This window comes from Centroberyx gerrardi, chromosome 22, assembly GCF_048128805.1.
Source record: "Centroberyx gerrardi isolate f3 chromosome 22, fCenGer3.hap1.cur.20231027, whole genome shotgun sequence".
In the NCBI taxonomy this organism is placed as follows: Eukaryota; Metazoa; Chordata; class Actinopteri; order Beryciformes; family Berycidae; genus Centroberyx; species Centroberyx gerrardi.
In genome coordinates this window covers 20288914-20315359 of record NC_136018.1, presented here as the reverse complement: position 1 = coordinate 20315359, position 26446 = coordinate 20288914, and the positions used below count along the sequence as shown (strand labels likewise).

Here is a 26446-nt window from a genome sequence, read left to right as displayed (position 1 = left end):
ATCTTTGGGGAATTTGCTCCTTTAAGAACACCGATCAGCGATGTTGCTTATGAAATGACAAGATCGGTTAATGTCACTCCTCCGCTTGTCTCCGTTGAAACCGTATCGCGCCGTCCTCCCGGTGATGGAGCTCTCCCAGTCGTCCTCGGTGCATTTTCTGTCACCGGGTCCGCAGCCAATAGTCTTTAGCTGAGAGCAGTATCAGTGAGGCCCAGCATGTCGATTCTATTGAACTGGCTTGGCATGTCACAGGGAGTAAAGACCTCTTGATTGACTCCTGCTTGGATAGCATGTCCAACTCCATACATTAGTAATGCTGAGGATTCGATAGATGGATGGGCTGGACGGATTGATGCAGACAGTCGGGACATTTACCACAATCCAGGGAACTGGTGGAGATTTGAACTCACGGGGCGATGACAAGGACCGCAAAATATCTAATGTCTTCTTGTGAAAAGAGATGTAGGACTCGCATGGTCTCAGATAAATATTGGCCTCAATTATTATACAGAATTTTGTCTATGACCATGTGAGTTCTGCAGGATCCGATTATTTTTAGATTCATAATAAATTCATTCTTGCTGTACAGCAGCAGGCGAGGTCCACTTATCTACTCACTAAAACAATCATTAAAATAATTTGAAGTGCCACAATCTTTAAGCTAGCCGCCATAGTTCAGCAGTTGGGTCACTTTTGTGCGTGCCACTCCAAGTCTTAATTGGCTTCTGAAGCATATCACATTTCCAATGGAGCAAATGTAATGTTCTACATACTGTAGAATACTTACTACATAACTATTTATGACTATAGCCTCTGTAGAGATTGTGTCATGTGTGTCTGGCCATTTGTTCACATGTTTTCAGTCTATGTTGCATCTTTACAAACTGTAATGAAAATTGTATTTTGCAGAGATTGATCTTTCTGGCCTAGGATCAAATCCCGGCAGATCTGTCTCTCCTGTATCTCCCTCTCTGCTTTCCAATTGTGTGAATAAATAGAAAACACACAAACACATACTGTATATATACTGTATATATTGTATATACTGTATATACATATTTCAAATCCGTAAAACATGGTGATGTTTCTTGCTTTTTCTATGACCTCAATCATGACCTATCAGTAAATCAAGGTGTTGCAAGCTGCCTTACAGTCCACATAAACATGAAACATTCATAAAATTTGCAGGTTACAAAATGGCAGGGATTCTGAAAGATGCTGTAGTACGATTGCTAAATACTCAGAGGGTCTGCCTGTCTGCCAGACTGTCCATCAGCCTGTGTAAGGCTTGTTGCAGAAGATATGGAAGTGTTGAACTGCGTTTACTATGAGTTGTGCAGGATCATGTTGCATTCATATCTGTCTTCTTAGTTAGATAGATGTTTTACTGTACATGTATGTTTATATTGTCTTCCTCATGCTTTGGCAATGTAAATGTATTTTACAATGCCAATAAAACACCTTTTGAATTGAAAATGAAGATGTAAGAGAGCAGTTCTACAGATAATTTGCCATGGATTTTCCCACAGCCGCCACTTTACTCTGACCGCATATTTTCTAGTGAGAGAAGATGGATGGATGGGGAGGAGAGATAGAAGTCGGGGGGAGGTTGGGTGCTTAGGTCCGTCCCAGGAGAGCCAGCGGGGGGGGGGGGGGGGGCTTCCTCAGGAAGCAATTAGCGGTTAACGCATTAGCAAGCATGCTGATCTGTTTCGAGCCAATGCAAGCTGCAAGCTACACGTGGATTGGGGAGGAGCCCAGTGGTGTGTAGGAGTTGTGTGTGTGTGTGTGTGTGTGTGTGTGTGTGTGTGTGTGTGTGTGTGTGGTGGAGCAGGTGGGACAAATATATTGTAGAGCTGTGATTTCCTTCTGTGCGGTGTAATTATCCATTCCATATTCCATACACCCACAACGAATTACCTGCGCACACCTCAAGGCCCTTTTTTAACAGCCGTGCCTGTGTTTCTATTTCATTTTCATCACACATAATTAAGCCAGAGTTTGCTCTGAGCCCCCCCCACCCCCCACCCCATCCCCTCCCCCCCACCCCACCTGCCTCCACCCCCCCCACCCCCGGTGTATTGTCACTCATTTACAGCAGACATTGCACACAGACACGGGCTAAAAAACAAAAACACCCCAACATTTATTAGCCGAGTATTTGACCCAATTGGCTTGTGTATGAAAACACCTGGGCGTTAGATTGAAATTTAATTGCTTCACTTAGTTAACCCACTTAAGGACCGTGTTGAGTTTAGTCTGCTCAATTTGTCGGGATCAGCAGCTTTGTGCGTCGGGGATGTTGTAGGCTTGGATTGTGGATAATTACTATTAATTAGAGGCTGATACTTTTGGCTTCGAAGCCACGATGAGCAACGAGGAGGGATGTCGGGGAGTGAACTTGGTCGAACGGAATGAGATAATGGCTGAAGTGGTGCAGCGGAAGAGGGCAATTTCCCCCAGAACCGGGGCTTTGTGTTGCCTTGTTTTTGTTTGTTGCTAATAGGATCATCAGTGGGAAGGCGCAATACGCCGTCTGCCCCCTCAGTGTCAATCAGAATCCCATTACTGCGGAGGTCATAGACGCGCTGCTCCAGGCAAGCCGAGTATAAGTCTCGACGGGCCGCTGCACTTCTATTTTCACCAGGATAAAGAAATAAATTTGCACCTAACAATATTTTCTGTCTTCCACATTTCAAGGAGAACTTTAAACTCTTGTCAGATATAAGAATATGTGTGTGGCTGTCTCTCAGCAGACAAAATGGGATAAAAACTTGAGTGGAGATTTTTTTTTTCCTTCTTTCTTTGCCAGTCTGGCAATTTGAGCACACAGCCTCATGGGTAATTTTATGAATACATATCAGGACCTTTAGCTCACAGGCGGTGGTTGGAACACTCAATAATGCCTTGAGCAATATCACTTTGAGAGCACCACACCAAAACAAAGATGCCTTAGCTCCATGAATATTTATTAATGGAGGATACTGGAGTGGAGTCAAAACTGACAGACTAATAGGTGGATGGAGAAGGAGAGAGATAAAGAGAACGATACAAAAAAAAGACTGATTGAAAGTCAGACGGAGACAAAGAATCGCCCACAATCCTGTCAGACGTTTCAGAGCAAAGTGGGCCCAATGTGCAATGAAGACACGACTCCGTGAGCAAGGGGACCCCGGGAGGAGATTTGCTATTAAAATGCGATTAAATACACGTTGACTTGGCTCCCCGTCTGAAGCTGTTGTTGCCGCGGCAGCAGTGAGGGAGCCTCCCCTGGTAGCCGCGTCCGGGAGCCACTTCTGATTAGCGGCACAACAGCGCCGATGGGTATGAGACCCCGCGGGCCTCACCGGCGGTCTCCATCATTATGCCGCCGGCACTATCATTTCTGGACGCTGATTAAAACATTGGCGACGGTAAAGGAAGCTGAAGGTTAAACCACAAAGGGCTCCATGTGAAGTCACTACCCCCTCCCAACACACACACACACACACATCCTCAAACCAGACTTTTTTTTTTAACAGAGAGGGAAAGAGTGAAGGGAGAAGAGAGGGGAGAAGAGATGCAGCTCATCGAACGGGGCTGTAGCACTCGAGTCTGATCTCGGTCTTGAGTTTGGGTTTGAGTTCTTGGACTTGTTTCTGGGTTTGAGTTCTTGGACTTGTCTCTGGGTTTGAGTTCTTGGACTTGTCTCTGGGTTTGAGTTCTTGGACTTGTCTCTGGGTTTGAGTTCTTGGACTTGTCTCTAGGTTTGAGTGTCTCTGGGTTTGAGTTCTTGGAGTTTGAGTTCTTGGATTGTCTCTGGGTTTGAGTTCTTGGACTTTGAGTTCTTGGATTGTCTCTGGGTTTGAGTTCATGGACTTGTCTCTGGGTTTGAGTTCTTGGACTTGTCTCTGGGTTTGAGTTCTTGGACTTGTCTCTGGGTTTGAGTTCTTGGACTTGTCTCTGGGTTTGAGTTCTTGGACTTGTCTCTGGGTTCGAGTTCTTGGACTTGTCTCTAGGTTTGAGTGTCTCTGGGTTTGAGTTCTTGGAGTTTGAGTTCTTGGATTGTCTCTGGGTTTGAGTTCTTGGACTTTGAGTTCTTGGATTGTCTCTGGGTTTGAGTTCATGGACTTGTCTCTGGGTTTGAGTTCTTGGACTTGTCTCTGGGTTTGAGTTCTTGGACTTGTCTCTGGGTTTGAGTTCTTGGACTTGTCTCTGGGTTTGAGTTCTTGGACTTTGAGTTCTTGGACTTGTCTCAGGGTTTCAGTTCTTGGACTTTGAGTTCTTGGACTTGTCTCTGGGTTTCAGTTCTTGGACTTTGAGTTATTGGACTTGTCTCTGGGTTTCAGTTCTTGCACTTGTCTCTGTCTTGTGTCAATGGAGAAATGGGTAATTTTAGTGATGCTAGGTTTATTTTCTCCCCAGCGCTATAAATAATTTAAGGGATTTCACCTATAGAAACCTGCATATGTAATGGAACTCAAACCTCTATGCATTGATCCTCAAGAAACACCTTACTCATTATTTTTGCATTGGGAAAGACATGTACTATTTTGGTCTTGGTCTTGAATAGGACTTGATTTGCTCTGGTCTCAGTCTTGACTCGGTCTCAACCCTCTTTGGACCTGGTCTAGACTCAAACTGGACTGGACCTGGTCTTGGAATCGACTCAGGCAGTCTTGATGACAGCCCTTCTATTGAATAAATGCAGTACTCAGTTTTGAAGCAGCCTCCAAGCTGTCTTCTTCACATGATAAACTAATCATGCATTGCTAAACATAATTCAGCTTATCAGTCACTGGGGGTTGTTTTCAATGAAATGACAAGTTGTGTTCTCCTCAAAGAATGTGGCAGGACGCTGATTGAGGTTTTACAAAAAACAATATGAGTAGCGCCTCTGGTTACAAGACAGTAAAACAAGGCGGTGTGTTTTTTCTCACATAATCCCTCTGCAATTCAATTTGCTCTCTGGCCTCAGTGTCTGCTGTGTGGGTTTGACAGTGGCTGTCGCTGAAGCTCTAATCCAGTGTTGCTCGGGGATCTTATAGCCAAGCGTCTAAAGGTGGAGTCCTTGAGGGGCTCTAAAGGCATGCCCAGCAGAAATGAAAACATTTCATTTCCTTATTTCTTCCTCTACTGTGGGTATAGTGGTTCTCTACCCGTGGGGCTCACACCCCTAGGGGAGGCGCCGGAGAACTGCAAGGGGAACGCAACAAAAATTAAACTCTGTTGTATTCCGCTGTAGCCAGACAAACACCAGTGGCACAAATAGCTGCAGGCTAAAGGTGGACAATTTAAATAAATTGTGTAGTTTGAACTTGTGTTGCATCCTTTCGTTTGTTTTTCTTATCTAGGAGGTACATTTATATAGTAGTAACTTGAAACAATTAGTTGATTAATCGATTAGTTGATCAACAGAAAATTAATCGATTATAATTTTGATAATCGATTAAAGTTACTTATCAAGTAAAAATACCAAACATTTGCTGCTTACAGCTTCACAAATGCTAAGATTTGTTGCTTTCCTTTGTTTCATATCATTATAAAATGAATACTTTAGGGTTTTTTGGCTGCTGGTCAGACTAAGTAAGCAATTTGAAGAATCACTTTGGGCTCTGGTAACTTGTGATGGGTATTTGACATTATTGACATTTTGATATATATATATATGACATACAGTATACATGACATTTTATGGACTAAATGATTAAACGATTAATCAAAATAATAATCGATAGATGAATCAATAATGAAAATAATCGTTAGTTGCAGCCCGAGTAGTAACTACAACATGAAAGGTTATTAATTAAAGGGGGTGAAATTCTCAAAATGGGCAAAGTGGAGGGAGCATGACTGTTAAACGGTTCAGAGCCACTGTGTAGGGACAATGAGAGAATGTTTTGAGATAGTGGGTTTACTCTGATCACAGATACAGTCATTGTTACGACCCCATCTTATATTAACACACCATTGCATGACATTTTCATCAGATGCAGGGTCTCCTACCTATATACCGACCTATTTTGCGGTTCCTTGGTATGAGAAACTTCAAACTCGCCTTATATATGGAATTGTGTCTCTCTCATCTCACACCCAACCTGTGGTCACCGTTGCCCATTGTTGAGAGACTGTCTATGAAGTGTGAATATCTTTGTGAATGGTTATGAGTGTATGTACCCCTATGTATTTGCAGTCTGCCACACAATAGCCCGACTGGGTAATTAGATGCAAATTAAAGGTCCCGTGGGGAAAAAAGTGGCCCCATCATTCATGCGCTGAGTCTACCTGCGGTTAGGCTAACGTCGTTTGTCATTGATGGAACACTGTGGCACTCGTCATGCGTACAAATTCCCAGTGACGCCCTAAAAGGTTTAATAATGGGCACCCATAGTGGTGACAAAGGTATTATCACTGAGGGCTTTTGTGAGGGAAAGCTAAACATCAATTGCTCCACATTAGAGTTAGACCAATATATGGGGCCGATATTTGAATTTTATTAAAAATGGGATCTGGTCCAGACAGTGATGTAGTTTGATTATATATTTATTGTAGAATTGATCAATACTACACCAATTGCCTATGGGAAGACCTTAACCTGAATTGATTTGAATGTGACATTTTGATCAGATTCAACACAAATATGCATGAATATGTTTATTATTACTATTATTAACCAGGGTTTCAATGGAAAATGTTAATGTCCCATGCTCAAACGCTGTTTCAGATTAACATTTTGGGGGAAACACTGAATACTTGTAATTTGTCTTTATTTTTGGCATGAAAATTGTCAGATTTAAAGATATTGAATTTTTGCACAAAATATCAGCTAACAGCAGCTTCAAACCAGAAGACATCAGTAACATTCCATCTTCCCAAAACCCATATCGGTCGAATCCTAGCCCACACTGCCCTTGAATTTGGGGCAAACGGCAGATAAGTTGAGCGTCAGGATCACACAGCGGTGATTGGTTTAGGAGCGTGTTGTTCCTCCAAATTGTTATATTTATCTGAGGATCAAGCTAAGCTGTGTTGAAGGGGGGTGGGGTGGACGGGGTGAGAGAGGCCAGCTGTCACCAGAGTTTGTCACTAAGACGTTAGCGAACACAACTGTGGGGCCTGTCTGTGTCAGCTCCGTCCTCAACACCTCTCCCTCCCTCCCTCTCTCTCTCTCTCTCTCTCTCTCTTTCTCTCTCTCTCCCTCCTTCTGCCTCAGGAAGAAACGGAGAGATGCCTTTCACCTGGCTCCCAATAAACATAGCTGGATGAAAGGGCACTTTCAAGAGAGCGAGATAGGCTTGAATACTGCCATTTTGTCTGCCTCTCAGCATCCGCACCCAAATAAACAAACACAGCCACAGCATCGTTAATCTACGATGAGTCATGCTCGTTGGAAGTCAGATTTACGCTCTTTATTTGAGGTTGCAGCCAGTGTTGGCATTGACTCTTTGGTCATGACTCATGGTATGCTTTTGGAAACAATAAGGAAATCTTTGAAAATCATGCTGATGTTATGGGGAGCGTGTCCTATCATATTTCAGCGTTTGATGTCAAGCGTTGAGTGATTTCAACTCGGCCTCTTGTCTCCACTCCCTCGCTAACAGGGGAATTTCATGGACACCAGTACAAAGACACCAGTTCCAATAGGAGAATAAAAAAAAAATGGTGGACAAAATAATAGAAACACCACAACACCAGCTTTGAAGTAACTAAAACACAATGACAAAGGCAGCTTACCCAGGCAAGTCATATTAAGTTGGATGCCAATTAGCAGTATGTGTCAGCAAAAGAGTTCTGATAATCATTTTTATATGTGAGTTTTCAAAGCACGAACAAGGAAATCTGAAATATTAAAAATCATATCTTAACAGTTAGCACAGGAGGCTTCTACGCATGTCTCCTGTGATGATGGCTTTGCCCAGGAAATGTAGAGAAAGCACACTGGTGACCTATAGACTTTCATCGCATGTTAGGATGGAGAATTTTTACTCATTTTACTGAGATGATTGGATAATTTACAGATACACATATTTGATTAGACTCATGTAGGTTGAGTAGATAAGAATCAACTTTTAGTTTGTCTTTCAGGAGAGTGGTAAGCTCATACAATGAACATGAATAAACTGGAGATAATCAGGGCTTAAAGCTGCAGTAGGCAATTTTGCACGTTGGCGACCCCAAATGGCCGCGAGAGGTAACTGTTTGAATTTTGAGGACTTCACTACCCAGAAATCATGTAAGGTGACGTCAGTAAACTAAATGTCTTCTTAGTGTATGGTGGGATGGAGGAGGTGAAGAGGTTCAGCCATCATTGGTGAGTCCAGCTTTCTCTGGACGGCGCTGTTTAGACAATTTGTATTTCACTCTTAAGATTCGATTTCCCACCAGAATTTCACTTGGGCCAACAGGGTGAATCTACAGCGTCTCAATCAGTGGGGCTGGGACGCTCTTCTCTGTTGCAGCCCCACTTTGTGATTTAGGCTAAGACGTTTTTTTGTTTTTTTTACATAAAAACCTTGCCTAGTACAGCTCTAAGCAATGCTTTGGATTCTTCAAAATACATTGTACTGCATGAATATACCTTCATATATTAATTCAACGGAAGCGTATCCCCTCAATACTCATCTAGCCACAGCAGAAAATGAATTTGCTGACTTTATTGTTAAATTGGGAACCTGGCGAGCAGAGTGTGAGGGAGAATTCAGTGGGCCTAAAGGGAATCCCTCCTTCCACACTGAATAAGTGCTTGTGAGATCTCATCTCATATTAATTTGTCATAACAAACGTGTCCGTGCTCTCGCCCCCCCCCCCCAACCCCCCCCCCCCCCCCCGCCACCTTCTGGGTAACTCAGAGTTATCCGTCTCCTCGCCGAGTAAAAAAGCCCCGTTGCCTCCGTTCTCCCGGCGCTTGTTCCGCAACGCAACTCGGCTTGTTTTACTCAGCCTCCCCTTCCACCTCTCTCTCTCCCTCTTATCCTCGCCGTCCTGATCTTCCCTCGCCCATCGAATGTGACCTTACCGCAATTATGCATCCTCCAGTGGGACAATTAAAACTGAGTTATCTTCCCAGGTGGAGCGGAGAGAAAAGGGGAGAGAGAAAATAATGATGCCAGCATCGCTCGTGGAACCGTCCCCTTCCTTTGAACTAGTTCCTCTTGAAGTCGAAGAAGCAACTGTTTTACCTGTTTTGACTGCGTTCCAATGCCACTGCTACTCAAGGACGTGCTGCCCTTCAGCCGCATTGTCCAACAAAATAAAAGCTGTCTGTTTTTTCCCATTTGCCAACTGAAAGTTCACTCGTGTTGACGTGGTTTTCTTCTTTCTTTCGCCCTTTTGACAGGTGCAAGTGCAACCTTCACGCCAACAGCTGTGTATTTGACAAACAGAAGCTGAGTTGCGAGTGCGAACACAACACCACCGGGCCCGACTGCGGCCGCTGTAAGAGGAATTACCAGGGGCGAGCGTGGAGCGCCGGCTCCTATCTGCCCATCCCCAAGGGCACGGCCAATATCTGTGAGTACACACACACACACACACACACAACTGATTGAATGGATTGTTCCTCATACACCCACATGAAAAAGCAAGTACTGGTATAGGTAAGGACCATCCACTCAGACATGGGAAATACAGGTGCTGGAGAAAATAACGGAAACACTACATGGAAAAGGACTTTAACTTTGAAGTAACTAAATCAAAAGTACAAAGACAGACACTCAGGCAAGTTATACTAAGTTGAATGTCAATTAGCAATGTGCCAGCTTTGAAAGAGTTCTGACAATCCCCACTTTTCTATGTGAGTTTTCAAAGCAATATGAGGCAACTGACAGAGTTCCAAAGAAGCCAAAAAGTCGGTGCCTGAGGTGTCGGATCATCGGTCACAAAAAATGTGAACTTCAATACCCAGAAGTCCTGTAAGGTGTCGTCAGTAAACTGCACACAGCACACTCATGTGTACCAACTCGGCCGGTCTGTGAGGCTTTATACCAAAGATGCCAAAGGGACAAGAGCGGATTTCACTCTTAGGTTTTGATGCGTCACTTCTTGACACCAGGATTTCATTTTGGCACACAGGATTAATCCACTGCGTCTCAATTAAAAATATCAGTTCTATACACATTTCAGGACTTGTAATGCAGCATTGAAAGAGGATTGAAGCTGTTCTGAAGGAAAAGTGTGGTCCTACTCCTTATTAGCTACTTCATATCCACATATAGGCTCATCTGTGAGGCACTAAGTCCGCCTACCTGACCCCCCATGTCAGCAGAAGTGGAAGAAACGGCCGCTCCAGCTGCAGCAGCAGATGCTTTGTGTCTGACTTCGGTCTTCGTTACGATCTTTCCATCCTTTCACCAAAACACCCACGACATCCAGTCAGCACTTTGGCTGAAAAGACCGCACTCTCTCCTCTGTATGCGAACAAAGGGTTAGGGTTTCAGTTCACGTTGCCATTCAATCCCAAGTTATTTTTATTTAGCCTTTATTTAACCAGGCAAGTCACTTAAAGACCTCATGAGAAAAACCTTGACAAAACCTGGAGTTATGTAAGTTGAGCAGTGAAGTGTGCTGGTGAAAATCCTGGCTCAACAGCAGTCACTCAAACACATTATATCATCATACTGGGTGAGATCATTGTATCTTTTGTTTTTTTTTAATTACTAGCATGCTAATCTGTGATAAAGATAAACTAACACACAGTCCATCACAGGGATAACACAAGCAAATGAACACAAATAGACAGAAAAAACACACTCCCATTCACACCTATGGGCAATTTAGAGTCTCCAGTTCATGTGACCTTCATGTCTTTGGACTGTGGGAGGAAAGTGGAGCACCCGGAACGGGGAGAACATGCAAACTCCACACAGAAAGGACCAGGGCTGACATTTGAACCCAAGACCTGGTTGCTGTGAGGTGACAGGCAATAGGAACAAATGAGTTCAAATTTCAAATAGAGATCATTTTTAGTGTTTTACCCTTTTTGATCCCCTGACTCTATGATTCTATGGTTTTGTACATCATTTTTATTACTCAAAAAAGTGTTTTTTTGTTTGTTTTTTTAATTAATGGAGCATCACATCGTGTCAGATTTACCATAACATAGGAGCTGCTGACTGGTAAAAAATTTTCACATCAGCCTCCTACTGGTAATTACAACTAGGAATTTGGGAATTTTTCTCCCACTTGGCGATACAAATTGCGGAGGTGTGTCAACACAAATGTCAATTGCTGCAGCGAATCCACCTGTCAACAGTCCAAGTCAATAAAAATCAAAATGATCTGTCATATTCACACTAAGCGAGCTATATCTGCTGCAGTTGGTTTATAGTTGATTTTCAAACTTGTTCACAACAACAATTGCGATCGCCATCTTGGATGCTTCCAAAGTTGCAGGATCCCAATTTTTCTGCTTCTTCCCATATGACGTGAACGCAGCATTATGTACGCACACACACAACACACACACAGGATCCAGTTTGCTCGCCATACGTGGGCTAAAACAGCAGAGCGGTGTTGGAGCGTGCTGGCATTTGGAAGCCCAGGGTTTTATCCGGGTCTGTTTTTCTTATTGCATCCATTGTGATTTCTGCTGGAGGACTGTGGGCCGGCGGCCGATGACTTATTCTCCCTCCCAGAGGCTCGGCGTTATGAGACTTAGGGAGGGTTAGTGAAATGGCCATTCCCAGAGCCCAGATTGACAGCACATTATTAAAAAAGGTGACACACACACACACGCATACACACACACACACACACACACACACACAGGTGCTCATCCAGGCCTGCACGCCCACACACTCTTTAAAGCATTCACACACACATTCATACGGTGCACAAGGACACATGAACACACACACACTCCCTTTGCGCTGCAAGTGATGAAAAACAGTCTTAGTATAAAGTGCATTATTATACTTTGTCTTGGAGGGGAAAAAATCCATAATGTAATAACGCTGTGAAAAATCTATAGGAATGCAAGGCTGTCCCCCCTGAATAGAGGGGGAAAAAATGCACAAGGCTGACAGAAAAATGCTCCTTGTGCTGTTTTGTAATTTTCAAGCCCATTCACCACCGATTCCACAAGTCTCTCTCTCTCTCTCTTTCTCTCTCTCTCGATGTCCCCCCCCCCACAAACCCCCGACGAGCATATGGCAGCTCTGCGGAGACAAATTTGTCAAAGATGAAAATTTAATTAAGATTTAATTTCTTTTTACTATGCCCATCAAGTCGTCTGATGTGGTAAGGAGGTCGATGAATCATCATCCCAGAGGGGGGGGGGGGGGGGGGGGGGTTGATATGTCGTCCTGGTTGAGGAGGTGGAGAGGGAAGAAGAAGAAGAACGGGATTTTAAAAAGTGATGAAGAAAAAAAAAAGGGATGGCCGAGATAGAAGGAGGGGAAGTGGGCATCACTCTCTGTCACAGATAACTCAGCCTTCTGGGGTGGCTCTGTCTCTCTCGCTTTCCCTCTCTCTGTCTGTGTGTCTCCCCCCATCCGTCCCCCCACCCCCCACCCCCACCCCCCCTGTCCCTCAGCCTCACTCATTCTCTCTTTCTCCCTCTGCCGAGACAGAAGGAGAGGGATCAGTTTCAGAATTATCCATGGCAGTTCATTTCACTGTGGGGCCGAGGACGCTGTGGGGAAGATGGAGGCCGGCCGGCGGAGAGGGCCAACACTGTAAATCCTCTGAAAAGTTGACTTCAAACAGTCAAAAATTAGGGATGGGACCATATGCTTATCTCACGATATGATTCCGTACGCGATATAAGGTCATAGAATTAGTTTGCATGCGCACACAACATTAGGAAAGACACCTGATTTGTAGTCAAAGCTACACTTACAATGTTTCCTCTGTAATTATTAATAAATAATATGGCTGAATTGGTCACTATCATAAAATTTTTCCTCTGTAATTACTGTAGTTTCATAAAATATACAAAACAATCATCAAAAACAACCATGACATCTACTAAAATTACGTAAAAAATTACCTAAAAACTTTTTCGGCTTAACTTGTAGATATGGCTACCAAATTTGACCTGCTGCTTCTTAATAAAAAATATAGCTGGTAATTTACAAAGGGTTTTTGGATTTTATCATTTCTATTTTATGGGGTATTTTATATGATAAAATAGTGAAAAATCAGAGATTTTTGCCGTATACACAAATTAACAAAAAATTACCAACTATTTAGTTACAATGCACTTCATCCACTAAGAAAGTGTGTTCTGATATGCAAATTTGTGCATTTTTAAGAAATATTAGCTTATTTGAATACATTAACAACAAAATAAACACAAATCCCAATACAAAAAGTTGCTGTGTTTGTGTCCATGATAAGATAAAAGGATATTTTTTCCTATTCACCTGCAGAGCGTTGCCTTGAGACCAGAGCAGAGCAGATCCTGTGGCTGCAGGGAAAGAAAAGACCTCTTGAAGGCCCTGAGCCTTTTCTAAACGGTGATATAAGCAGTTATGTTATAAAAGGGGAGCGTGGCCTTACTGCATGGTGACAGCCTTGTGAGCATTCAAGTGTTGAGTTGGATGATTGCTGTTGTTATGGCAACGATGGGAGGTATCCTACCAGAAAATGACCAACATTCATTTATCTTATCAATAAAAATTCAGTTCTTTTAGGTGGTTTGGCAGCTCCTTAAGGCCTACCCACCTATTCACTGGTAGGGGAAACTCTACATCAAGCCTTTAAATTAAGTAAAGTAAAATAACAGAGGTGGGGACTGGAGTCACATGACTTGGACTCGAGTCAGACTCAAGTCATTTTTAATTGCTTGAGACTTGACTTGACTTGGGTTCTGGTGACTCAGGACTTGACTTTGACTTGTACTTTGATGACTTGAAAAGGTTTCTAAAGTCTTGACTTGAGATCTTGTGTTTGTGTAAATGACTTAGATTGAAAGTGATGAGATTTGCTCCAGCAGAAGACGACTGAATTTAAATTCTGTTTTCTGAATTTGTATGGAACGATTGAATTTATTGAAGCTGAAACTGATTATAGAAATCAAACTCATGATGCTCTTACCAAGTTTTTATCCTATTAAAACCATATTGCATTGAAAAGTCCTAGATATTTAGTTTTCTTTAAGATATTAAATTGATACTGGACTTGATTTGTTTTGACTTGACTTGCTGTTCTACATTTAGACTTGAGACTTGACATTAATGACTTGGACTTGACTTGGACTTGACTTGGTAATCTACATTTAGACTTGGGACTTGACTTGAGACTTGTGCCTCAAGACTTGAGACTGACTTGGAACTTGAGCAAAGCTGACTTGGTCACACCTCTGTAAAGTAATAAAACATTTTCTCTCTATCGCTGATAGATATAACACAAGAGTGATTCAACCAATAGCCAGTTCATGAAAGCATTTACTGTTCTAAACTTAACTGAAAACTTAAATGGATCTCACAACACAAAAAGTCAAAGAACTTTCTCCATTGTGGGCCTTGGAAACGTAGACAAAGAGACACACACCACAGCTCAAAAAAAAAATCACAACTGTGAGTGTTTCAATTAAGGTTTTCCCCAACAACATATCAATAGCAAATGAAATACTAAACTAAGCACTGAACAGTCCTATGTGAGGATATTCTTCTCTGGAGCATCTGAAGAGTTTTGTTCCAAAATCAAATGATATCGAATGACAAACTTCAGGTATTGATTTCGTTTTTCCCATAGAGATGCATAGCGGTGTGGAAATGAACTTCATTTGCTCTATCTGGGGCTCGAGAACATCAGTGGTTTTCCTTGTCGGCGCAGGATTAGGAGACACTTGTACAGATTTAGCTGAAGCCGGGCTCAGAGTTTATGGATCCCCTTTGATCAAAGAGGTAAAAGGCACGGACACGCAAGTGGATTTCACCCTAACGATCCATCCCCTGCCCTATATGGGGAGAAGATCCACATGCAATCAGCCTTCTGAAAAACCTGCATCTCCCAAAGCCTGGATTCCAGATGAGGAAGTAGCCTCCTAGCACATCTGAAGGTGACAGTCACAATAAGAACAAATAATTATCCTTGTGACTCGCAAATTACGTTTTTTCTGCTGTTGTTCACTAATTAGTGTACATTAATGCAGAGCCACCAGATGCTACCGTCTTATCGTCGGTCCTCCAGTCCAACCCAGAGATGCTGATACGCATATACACACACATGATGTGCCCACATGCGTCACACACATTTGCAATCACATGAGCATACACACGTGTTTGTTTGTTTTTTCCTGTTTTGCTTCCTTTCTGAGTAGATAGATAATGGGTTCATATACATTCTTCAAGGCCAGGATCAAATCCCACTGGAGCTAATAATACAACTGTAGAATACAGCTCATTCTTTTGGGAATAAACACAAACAAACATCATGTGGTTATACGCAAGATCTGTTCTAATGTCAATAGTGGATTTTATTGGAATTTTTCTGGTTTTGGGCTTCTGAAAACAGTTAGTGGACGGTTACTGCCTCCAGATCACTGAAGCTATTCTTAACTTTTTGGGAATTTAGAAAAAGCAGCCTTATTTCCAGATTGATGATTTTTTTTTTTTTAAATGTCATTGTAGGTGTTGAATGGGTTTCATATTAAGCTTCAAGTGAAAATATGAAAATCACCGAAAGTGAAGTTATAAGGTTTTTCGTCAACAGCTGTGGTATGTGTATCCTTGAAGTAATAATTGGCGATATTTTCATATAAATAGATGTCCATTATGCTACTCTCTATCATCAATTGATGTAACAGAATAGTGATTCAACCAATTGCCGGTTCATGAAAGTTTTTTCTTTTGCTGTTCCAAACACTCGGTGTTTGGTAGCTCTTTCCTGGGAAAAATCTCTGCCGCATCGGAAGTGATGCGTTTTATGTTTCCGGTTTGTTTGGAATAAACAAGAAGAACTGGGTAGTTAGCATGAGCAGTGATAGCCACCATGGCTGAACAGACAAAGAAAAGAGAAACTCAAACTGCATCAACAAAAAATCCAAGTTCCGCCCACACTGTTTGATTGACAGGTGATCTCTGGGAAGTGCAGTGCAGAAACACCACAGACAACAAAAAAACAAACAAAAAAAACAAGGATTACCACTTTAAATTGAGTGGAATTCCCCTTTAAGTCTAAATACAGGGAGCAGGAAGCCTATTGAGAGACACTGGACTTAAGCTGTAGTATAATGAGAGGTTTCTCTAGGCTCACGGCTCTATTGTGTATTCAATTAGTGCTAAGCGCTTATGCATGCACACACACACTCGCCTGTGCTCACACATTCTACCTCTCTCTTACACACACACACACACAATACCCACTCATCTGTTTATGTTTTTTTGTTCTTTATCCACTGCTATTTGCATTTCCATTTTACCTTTATTCTCTCTCTCTTTCTCTTTCTCTCTCTCTCTCTAAGACTCATTGCCTTGTTGTTTCACATCCTCTCGTTCTCGTTCCTTTTGCTCTCTCTGCCCTTCTCCCCCCCCCACGCTCACGTCCCACCTCTACGCCCCCCCAACCCACCCCCCGCTTCTTCTTCTTCTTCTCCTTCTTCTTCTTTTCTTCTTCTTCTTCTTCTCTTGCCTCCGTCTGTTCTCGCTCCCTCTCTCGGTTTTTTGTTTCATGCTCTCGTTCTCTCTCTCTCCGTTCCCCCGCACCCCCACCCCCCCACCCCCCAGAGACCCAGCTTGTTTACTCTGCCTTTTCCACATCTCGGCTCTGTGCAGCTGCGACGGTAATCTTTCTTTCAAATATTTGTTTCTTCCATCTCCAGATTTTTTTTCTTTTTTTCCCCCCTCCTCTTCCCTGCCGCTGCCACCGCCACCGCCACCACCGCCGCCCCACACCTCATTCCACCCCCACCCCCGCCCCCCACCCCACGAAATCTTAAACTGTGCTCCTTCCAACTCGGCTCCCGGCCGCTTTAAGGCTTGCCACCTCCAATCCAGATCTACACATTGAGATTGAGCGAGCAAGCCGGCCACTCCGGCGGAGGATCGAGCCGTAATTTTGCTCCTGAGGAATTCAATCAGGTCGCATGCGCTGTGGTTGTGTTGTTGGTGTTGTGTTGGGAGGGGAGGGGTGGGGGGGATAGGGTGGGTTGGGGGCGTAGGGTGTTTCGGCAACTTTTCCTCTGCTAACCGGTTAGCGGCGCCTGTCACCACCGCCGCGCCCTGTGTACAGCCAAAACAGCTCCAGATGATGATGATGGATTGCTATAAAATGATGGCAGCCGGGGAAAGTAATTACCAACTTTGCCTGCGGTGGGAAATTTAGCAGATAAGCCCCCCCCCCCCCCCCCCATCCTCCACCCCCCTCCCCTCTTTCCTGGATACTCCAGGTAGCGCCGAGGCAAACAGGTGAGACGCATGGAAGGTCAGAGCTGAATGGATACTGGCAGAAACAACGTGCCGATGCTCACATACACACACACACTTCACTTCCACACCAACTCTTGACAGTAGCGTCGAGGATGGTAAAAGATACCATATGGCCCTTTTTAGGGAAGGTGTCCTTTGTTTCTGCACATGTGCAGACGCGCGGCGGGTGAAATCAATGACAGACTGGCTTGTTCAGTGAGGGAACGAGGACGTGCGCCTACGATGTAAAACCCATAGATCCGTGGGAGAACGTGTTTACCACGGCTTAATGATAATCCATTAGTGATGGGTGGACTGTGGAGATGGAGTGCCACAGTGTGAGTTCAGCTGGACGATGGGATAATAACCAGAATCGAACCGACGAAGGATGAACGTCTCTAGGACTAAAACTAGAAGTGCGCCGTGAAGCGAGATTCATTTGAAATCACTTGACTTCCTCATCTGTGTGTATATATGCGTCTGTATGTGTGTGCGTGTGTTACTGTCACATGTGCTGACCCCACACGCGGCAGAGATCATGTTTAGCGAGATCATGTTCGCCGGCCCCGAGACGCGCGGGCTCATAAAAAATCGATGGAGCGCGCCGTCAACATAAGCAGCTCCTAATGCTCTCTTCCTGCGAGATAGGGCCAAATTAGATTGGAGCCGTGCCCCGTAATGGCGGGGCCGAGGCAGGTGAAGGGGATTGGAAACGACGGTGATTGAAAATTAATCGAATGACCCCGACATGGGATCCCGGACATCTGCTCGGACCCCGCAGGTTGCGCATAAAACAGGGAAATAATTGCACTGACAGGCCGCTGGTGTTCGGGACCGTGACCCGGGAGAAAAAATGTTGGCCCACACTGCACTGCAGGAGTGATAGATTGTATTTATTGCTTGAATTGACAAGCTTTAATCCGTCAATTGTTGGTTCTAACATATTATACGCATTATAAGCACATTATAATGACATCTTAACTACATTAGAAAATGTCATAATGCATAATAATGCATCATGAATCTGGCATGAGCAGCTTATGAGGCTGTTAAGTATTATTTACCATTGGAACCATTGTCTTTATTTGTTTAGAACACATTATAAGCATCTCATAAGGAATTATCATACATTTATTTTACAACTCATAATAAAAGTAGATGCATATATACAATATATATAATGATCTAGTTGATCTCACTTTATTTAAGCAATATGATAAGTTTATGATAAGGTCATTAGTATGCCATACTAACATTTACAGCTCATAGTAAATGTATTATATTAAATTTTGTCTTCATCTGATAAGATAATATAATGAGTTCATGAATTATTTATAAGACATTGTGGCAAACTAATACGAATTCCAAAGCTCATAATATATTTTAATGCCTTATAAACAAAATATATACAGTATATACGTTTCAGTGGGAAATGCATTACTTAGAACAGCCTCATGTCAGATTCATGATGTATTATATATATGTATTATATGTATATGACATTTTCTGATGCAGTTATGATGTCATTCTAATGTGCTTATGATATGCGTATGACTCATAGTGTGCTATAACAAACAAATTCAAGCAAAGTGTCACCATACTTTTTTTTAGCTCGAGGCAAACAGCAGCAAGGTAGCCGCGGCGCTGTGTGAATATTTTCTATGTATAAATATTGCTATGAAGAATGTTTTCTGTTCCCTCTGTTCAAGCTGTGAACTTACAGAATGGCGATGCACACTAATAGAAGTCTGCTCCACTGTAACAGGAGCCAGTGCACCTCTCTCTCTCTCTCTCTCTCTCACTATTTAACATAGTGGTTGCTCCTGCTAATCTCCCAAACTAGATGTAGATAGGGCCCGTGTATTATTGCATTGTCAGCTACTTAAGCAGGCCCTTTTTAGCACTGCATTGCTTCTTCTTCTTTTTTTTTTCTTCTTTTTTTGGCAATTGTTCAGTTACAGAGTGGATACACTTCCTCTCTCTCGCTATTCATATACTGTATGTTTGGCTAAGTGGGAATAAAGCAATATATGCCTCTATAGAGGAAAGTGTTATCCTCCTCTGATATGATGGAAATGATGCAGTTTGATTGATTACATATTTATTGTAGAATTGATCAATATTACACTGCTTGAAGCCCGTAACCTGAATTGATTCTAATGAGACATTTTGATCAGATTCCACACAAGTATGTATGAATTTGGTGTATTAGTATCAATATTAGTGTTTATATCATCCTGGGTTCCAATGGAGTTTTTACTGTCCCATGGTCTGAATGCCATTTCAGAGGTTTTTCCACCGTGGCAAGGATCAAATTCTGGCGAAAATCACTGAATACTAAACATTTGTTGATATGAAAATGGTCAAATTTAAAGATATTAGCTCAAAATATCAGATACAGGCAGCTTCAATCCAACAAATATTGGTATCAGCCTTCAAAAACCCATATAAAAACCCTATAGGTGTGTATATACAGGTATACATGTTGGGTGATATGTATGTACTGTCCATAGTTGCATTGTATGTGAGGACCTGTTGTTCTTGCACCATGTGTGTGTATGTACTGTGAAACTCAATATGTGTCTGCGTCAACGCCGCCAACACAAACTGTACTCCGTGATTAAGGTGATTGTGATTGTGATTGCCCTTGCCTCGTCCTTCCCGTCTCCCGGTTTGGCGTGCACCCACCCCACCCCCAGAGGTTTGACATCCATTATGCTCCGCCTCCATATGTCAGCGCCGCTCCCACCGCCCCGCGGCTCGGAGACGGGTCACGCGTTCGGCTCCTAGCCGCGGCTGCCAGGCGGAGATCAGAGGCAGAGTGAATAAATGACGGGAGTTTGATCAAAGTCCACACATACACAGAAATATGCACACACTCAGGAAATCCTCCTGTTTCCCCCTGAGTGCTTTGGAGGGACGTCGTGACGGCTCCGTTTGATGAAAGGACCAACACCAAATCCTGCACAGATGCCTCTGTATCTCCTCAGCCTTAGGTGTGGTGGCGAGCGGATGGAAAGAGAGAGAGAGAGAGAGAGAGAGAGAGAGAGATGTGAGCTACAGAGGAAGAAAGCGCCACTTTTTTTTTTTTATTCATTTCTTCTTCTTCTCTCTCTCTCTCTCGCTTGTTTTCATTTCTCCCAGTGCCCGGCATGCTTCCCCTCCTTTCCCGTGGCGAGGGGGTTTGTTTGCTTTTCATGGGCAGACTTCCTCGGTGGAGGGAGGGAAGGAGGGAGGGAGGGAAGGAGGGAGGGAGGGCTCCGGTTCAAACGGACGATTAGCAAAGCCGGAGCTGGCGTCGACGTACTTAAAGCGAAGCGTTCCTCTAAAAAAAAATGAAATGAATGGCGTCCAAAAATACACCGCCGGCGGCGCCGCGTTCGTGCGCCCTTTGAGGAAAACGCCAATTCAAACGGAGAAAAACTGGCAAAGCGCTTGCTAACAGCATCTCGCAAAACGGGTCCCATGCATTCCGCGCTCGCCCCGGCGACTGTGAACGCCACTCATACTATCATCCTAATTACCCCAGCCAAGGTGCCGCCGGTCGGGTTCAGATGGTAAAATGATTAGTGCGAGGAGCCTGCGAATGGCTCAATCTCCACAGATCCGCAGCCAGCCAGTGTCCCAGTGTGGGAGAGATCTGGTCACCATGGGGATGAGACAGACTGTATTATCTGCTCAGTGGCTGTCTGGCACCAGGGATTGGCTGATGGAGGGACAGACAGGCAGCGAGCAGGATAAGACATGTCCTCCCTCGGCCTCAGAGGCAGAGTTTGCCATCCATGATGCGATTTGATATTTGGTGTGTGTGTGTGGGGGCACGAGTGTGTGATCTTGAGTCAGTGGCAACACATGTTTTCAAAGACTGATGTGTTGAAAAGATTCTCAAAGCTACAACATGCAACTTTTTGACGTTAAAATAACAATGAATAAATAGGATATATTCATTATCAGTCTGTGTGTTCATGCCTAAATCCCCCTCCCATTTGCCTGAAATTGGCTTTTCAATGATGTTGGGGTGTGTACCATTTTCTATTTGTGTGGCTGGGTTGTGGCTGTCAAGGTGAGGCTAGTGGCCACAGCGCAGGGAAGTCATAGCCACAGCAACAAAAGCAGTAAGAAATAAAAGCCCATTCAAAAACATGGTATTGTTTTCTTTTTTAAATTGCAGATTGTCTGCGTTCACCGACTGCTTCTTCACAGTCTGTGGTGGCTGGTTACCTCAGCCTCATAGATGCTGTATCAAGGTAGACAGTTCATCAAGATGAGTGACAAGTGTCGGGGCGGGAACTTGACCAATTGACCTATCAACCTTTTTCACATCAAGGACCCTTATTTAGTCCATATTAGGGCCACGGACCCCCATTTGATGAGATTTTCGGACCCAAATCTGAAAATATTTTTATTGTTAGATATGATTTTGTCCAGAATTGCATGACTATCTGTATTGTAGGTGGAGAGATCACAGTCAAACTATGATCAAAATAGTCATTCTTCTACATTCTCTAATTGTGTTAACTTCTTGAAAATTAAATAATGGTGAAGTTTAACAATTCATCAGTTTGCTGGGGACCCCCAGGAACCCCCTCAAGGACCCCTGGTGGTCCCCGGACCCCACGTTGAGAACCACTGCTCTATACAATGTAGCTGAGCTGTATGTATATCAGTCATGTTTATTCCTTGATGTAAATTTGTTCTTTTCTCTCTCTCTCTCTCTCTCTCTCTCTCTCTCTCTCTCTCTCTCTCTCTCTCTCTTTCAGGTATTCCTAATAACATTGGTCCAGTTAGTAAGTAAACAGTTTCAAAGGAGCAAAACTATGAGAATGCTCAATGCTTTGCTTTGCCTATCGTGCCACCCTTCACCACAGAACCCCCAAAGTCCACTTGGTGCCAAATGTTCATTTCTGATTCCAATCTTCCCATGAAGGATAACTCAACAATTGTTGACTAACCAGGTTTTTTTTTTTTAGCAAGATAAGTAATAGCTGGGGGGAATATTGTCATGATGTGGGCATATTAATTTACCTTATCCAGACTCAACCAGATAACACTTGCCTGGCTCTGCATGCCAAATGCCATTTGTTTTTTCCTCTCCCCCATGCATTATAAATAAATGGCATCTAGACTTTATTAAAGTGCCAAGACCTCTCTGGCGGCATAATGTCACAGGAGGTCATTTTAATATAAGCCGCAAGCGCCTGGGCTGGTATTATCTTCGTCAACCAGTAGCCCCTCAGGAGGAGGCGGAAGAGGAGAGGTGCCATGTCTCAAGTTACCGCTGCCTGGAAGGCTGTGTGATACAGGAGCCATAGGACTGTATTGAGCAAGTCAAAGTGCATTCACGGTCTGGCTCAGTTCTCCTCAATCTGTTCTCTCCTTGCTCTTCTCTTAGTGAATACCCTCTGCACTGGGGGCAGCACACTGAGCAGCAAATTGCCCCCTTCCTCTCTGATTATAAATCTGTACAGACTAAGACTGTACAGACTAGGTGCTAAAAGAATACAGCGAGTTTTTGGGAGATTGGTGCACTGGTCAATTTACTCATTAAGTGATGAGAACATAGACAAAATAATCCATGTGTCCCCAGTAAATCATTGGCTCTATGCTAACCCTGTAGCAAACATCTACTATCTAGCCTACTATCACAACAAGTGATAGTAGGCTACTAGCATAATCCAAAGTAAGAAGACTGACCACTTAGTAATAAAAAGTTGAGTGCTTTTTAGATTTAGAAATTTAAAAAATAAAATATCATTAACTCAATCTGTCAAGCTGATGTAGCTAGGTTTATTTTTGGAACTATTTCAGGTTAGCAACCACATACAGTATATATCCGCTGTACACAGTCTCCCATCACCCACCTCCTTCACTTCCTATGGAAACAGGGAAAGTAGTCCCTGCTAGTTCAAAACAGGATGTTATTTTTGTATCAGATTTCATGTAAATTTTTACCAATGTCTGACACAAAACTGCCACACTTAGCAACTTATCATTTAAGATTACTTACCATTTAGCTTTAGAGCTGCTAAAAGTTCTCACTTTGAGATAATGCTAGTCGCCTACTATCACTCAACATAGTGTATGCTAACATGTTAGCGAGCCAATGATCTACCGGGGACACATGGATGATTTTGGTGTCTATGTTCTCAGCACTTAACAGGTAAATTGACCAACGGGCCAATCTCCAAAAACTCAGCGTATTCCTTAAACCATATAGTCACAGCCTATCCTGTTGCCTTTAATACTAAGTATAGTGGTGTGGGAGATGCAGGGAGGAAACAAATTGGTTTTCAGTCAAGCTTTAGAATGGTAGCTGCTGTACAGTTTAGAGATGTTACTCTGCTAGGAAGTTTACACTGACTGTAAAGTCTAATGCTACTTTAATGTCAGAAATGGACATGGGGCCAAGAGGACCAAACCAACCCTCCAACCCTCCACCGCCCACCTCCTTCGTCACCTCCCCTACAGACCTGCCTCCCTACAGACCTGACTCTTCAGTGTCCTTTCCACCCCATGCATGGCGTGGATATAGCTCAAGTGTGTGTGTGCATGCTCTCCATACATGCTGTATATATATCTATATATACCTATACACCTGCTGCACATCAGTCCTCTTCACCCCATCCAAATGCCAGGCCAGACCATGTCCAACATCTATCCTCAGGTCCTTTACGGGGGAGAGTATGCACGGCAATGAGTGTGTGCGTGTGTGTGTGTGTGTGTCAGGGGGGTGGGCGATACAGAAAGGACACACTGACAAGCCAAAGTCTTCCCGTCTCATCCAGATTGGCCTACAGGGATTTGCAGCTCTCACGAGTAGCTGTCTCCTCGCAGCAACAAACAGCAGCCTCCCACAGAGCCGGCACAACACTAAACACTAAACACTCAGCCCTTTTGGTAAAACACACCGAAGAGGATGAGGCCGCTTTCTGTGCAAACATGCACCAGGGTTATACCTTTGTCTTTAATAAAAGTAAAAATAGAGTGGACAAAAAAAAAAAAAGAAAAAAATGTTAGGATGTCCTTGAGGATGTCAAACTCTGACTAGGAGGCAAGAATAAGGAGGAAAAGAAAGCACTGCACTTTTCATGTTGTTGTTTGAAGGTAATTGAATTCCTTATTGACTTTTCTCAATTCTATTTCAAGTTTATTAAGCCAGGCAGAATTGCCTAATGCGGACCATTAAAGTGAAATTAATATTTAAAAAAACAATTCTGGCTCTGCAAGATTGCATTTCATTATGGGCATGGCATTGATTAAAATCCGTCACTACTCATTTAGCTCGCCTTACCTGAATATTCCCCATAACAAAATAATTAATGGAACCCAGATGCGATGTGTATTACATCCAATCAATTGCTAACACGGAATAATTAAAAATGAACTTATTTGACCAATTAGACAGTATAGATCAGGACACCGCGGTTTGTTCACGTCTGTTTTATTTTTGATCAAATAAGGCAGATTTTGTGTTGTCATCCCACAGTAATTCTCGATGTCCTCTCGAGTCAGTTTTATTCATGAAGTGCTTTTAAACAAACAGGTTCGCCACGAAACGCTTAACAGAGCGACAAAGTAAATGCAGATAAAAACGAGGGAGAACAAGCACATCACAAATTTGAAGATATGAGAGCAGAGCTTGAGCGGTGACGCGGCGAGCCCTTTTCCCTTCAGCTCTTTATTTGTTGATCTTCTGTCATTTTAAAAAGAGCCTCTCATCAAGCGATTTGGTGATCACAACTGAACAATAACGCATTGATAATTGTGATATCCCACTGGAGATGTAGCAGTCATCACCGACTCCAAACCCCCCCCCACGTAGGATCACTTATAAAACATTTTTTGGGGAGACACTAAAAAGTAAAATAGAATGGATAAGACGTGACATATGATAGTCTTTTGTTCATGCAGTTTGGAAATCACTGAGTAGTATTGCTATGGGGGCTTGTCACAGTGTGTAGACGTACCAAGCTCGAAGCAAACGTCTTGCTCAACTCCAACGCAGAGGAAAATGTTTAAAACAATTACCCTGCGTGCCAAACACATCTCGGAAAATGATTTGGCCTTATGAACAGCGGTCATGTTCACTATTCACACATAGTTAGGGTAATAGGCTGCTTGCCAAGACACCACTGGACACTAATCACCCGGGATTGCATGATTCACCAGAGTCAGAAGCGAAAGGACACACAAAGACGGAGTGACGAGCTGAAGGAGCACGATGAGGAAACAGCCACATTTCCTCCCTTTGCCTGAGTCCTCTCCATTTCCAACCGCACAGTATTTCCCTGACACGGAAATACCGACTTGTATGTAATTATGAGGTTACGCTACCCACAGCAGTCCGTCATTCCAAGTCCCAACACTTGCCATTATTTATTCATTGTTATTCCTCCACCAGAAATACACTGTAATTAGATATCGATTAAATAGTCAATGTGATGAATTAAACAAAATGCCCCCCAACGTCTTCATTTTCTATACATAGTTTAGACCCGCTTGCATAAATGATGACTTCAATACATATCAGAGACAGTGCAAAGTCTAAGAGGGCATTATCTTTTGCGTTGAGTTTACTCATCATTGCCATTGCCATAGACATACAAGCATACAGCGAGCCCATGGAAGTCACACAAATTACATACAACGTCTCTCCAACGTCCTCGATGGGTCTTGGGATGCATTCTCTTTGCTCGTCCATGTCAGGCCTGCCCCATCATATCTGTTGTTTCCTGAACTACTGGTTTGAGCCATGCTGGACATGTTGGTGTCTCCAGTTGTCTGTGTCCACTACCACGTAGTCCCCCCTCTAGACTCTCTCTGTTAAGTGCATCCGATGTCCACCAGCCCAGTGCACATGAATAACTCCTGGTTTCTCTCAATTGCATGCAGTTCGGCCGAATGTCTCGTCCCTAGGTGTCGCTAACCGAAAAGAAGGTAGGCAACTAAGATTATGCAACAACCATATCTTTTCACAGATTCATATACCTCGTAATGTTTGTAAGCAGCTAGTAAGCACAAAGTGACTAAGAGTACTTGTTGGCAGATTGTTAATATCTTCCCCCCCTTCCCAATTTTGGCATTTTCCTAAACAAACCAAAAAAGAAAAAGCATCC

The 26446-nt window shown here is 43.3% G+C and overlaps 1 protein-coding gene across 5 annotated transcripts in view; it reads left to right on the top strand.

The window, feature by feature from the left end:
* Nucleotides 1-26446, top strand: part of ntng1a (netrin g1a) — a 95557-nt gene that overhangs the window by 55662 nt on the left and 13449 nt on the right. For 2 of the 5 annotated variants that reach the window (XM_078291281.1, XM_071904174.2), the window contains exons 3-5: nt 9317-9489; nt 22091-22117; nt 26223-26267. In XM_078291281.1, the coding sequence (XP_078147407.1) occupies nt 9317-9489; nt 22091-22117; nt 26223-26267 (245 nt within the window). Of the gene's footprint in view, nt 1-9316; nt 9494-18775; nt 18787-22090; nt 22118-25948; nt 25958-26222; nt 26268-26446 lie in introns of all 5 variants that reach the window. The other 3 variants (XM_078291280.1, XM_078291278.1, XM_078291279.1) reach the window with 3 other exon arrangements.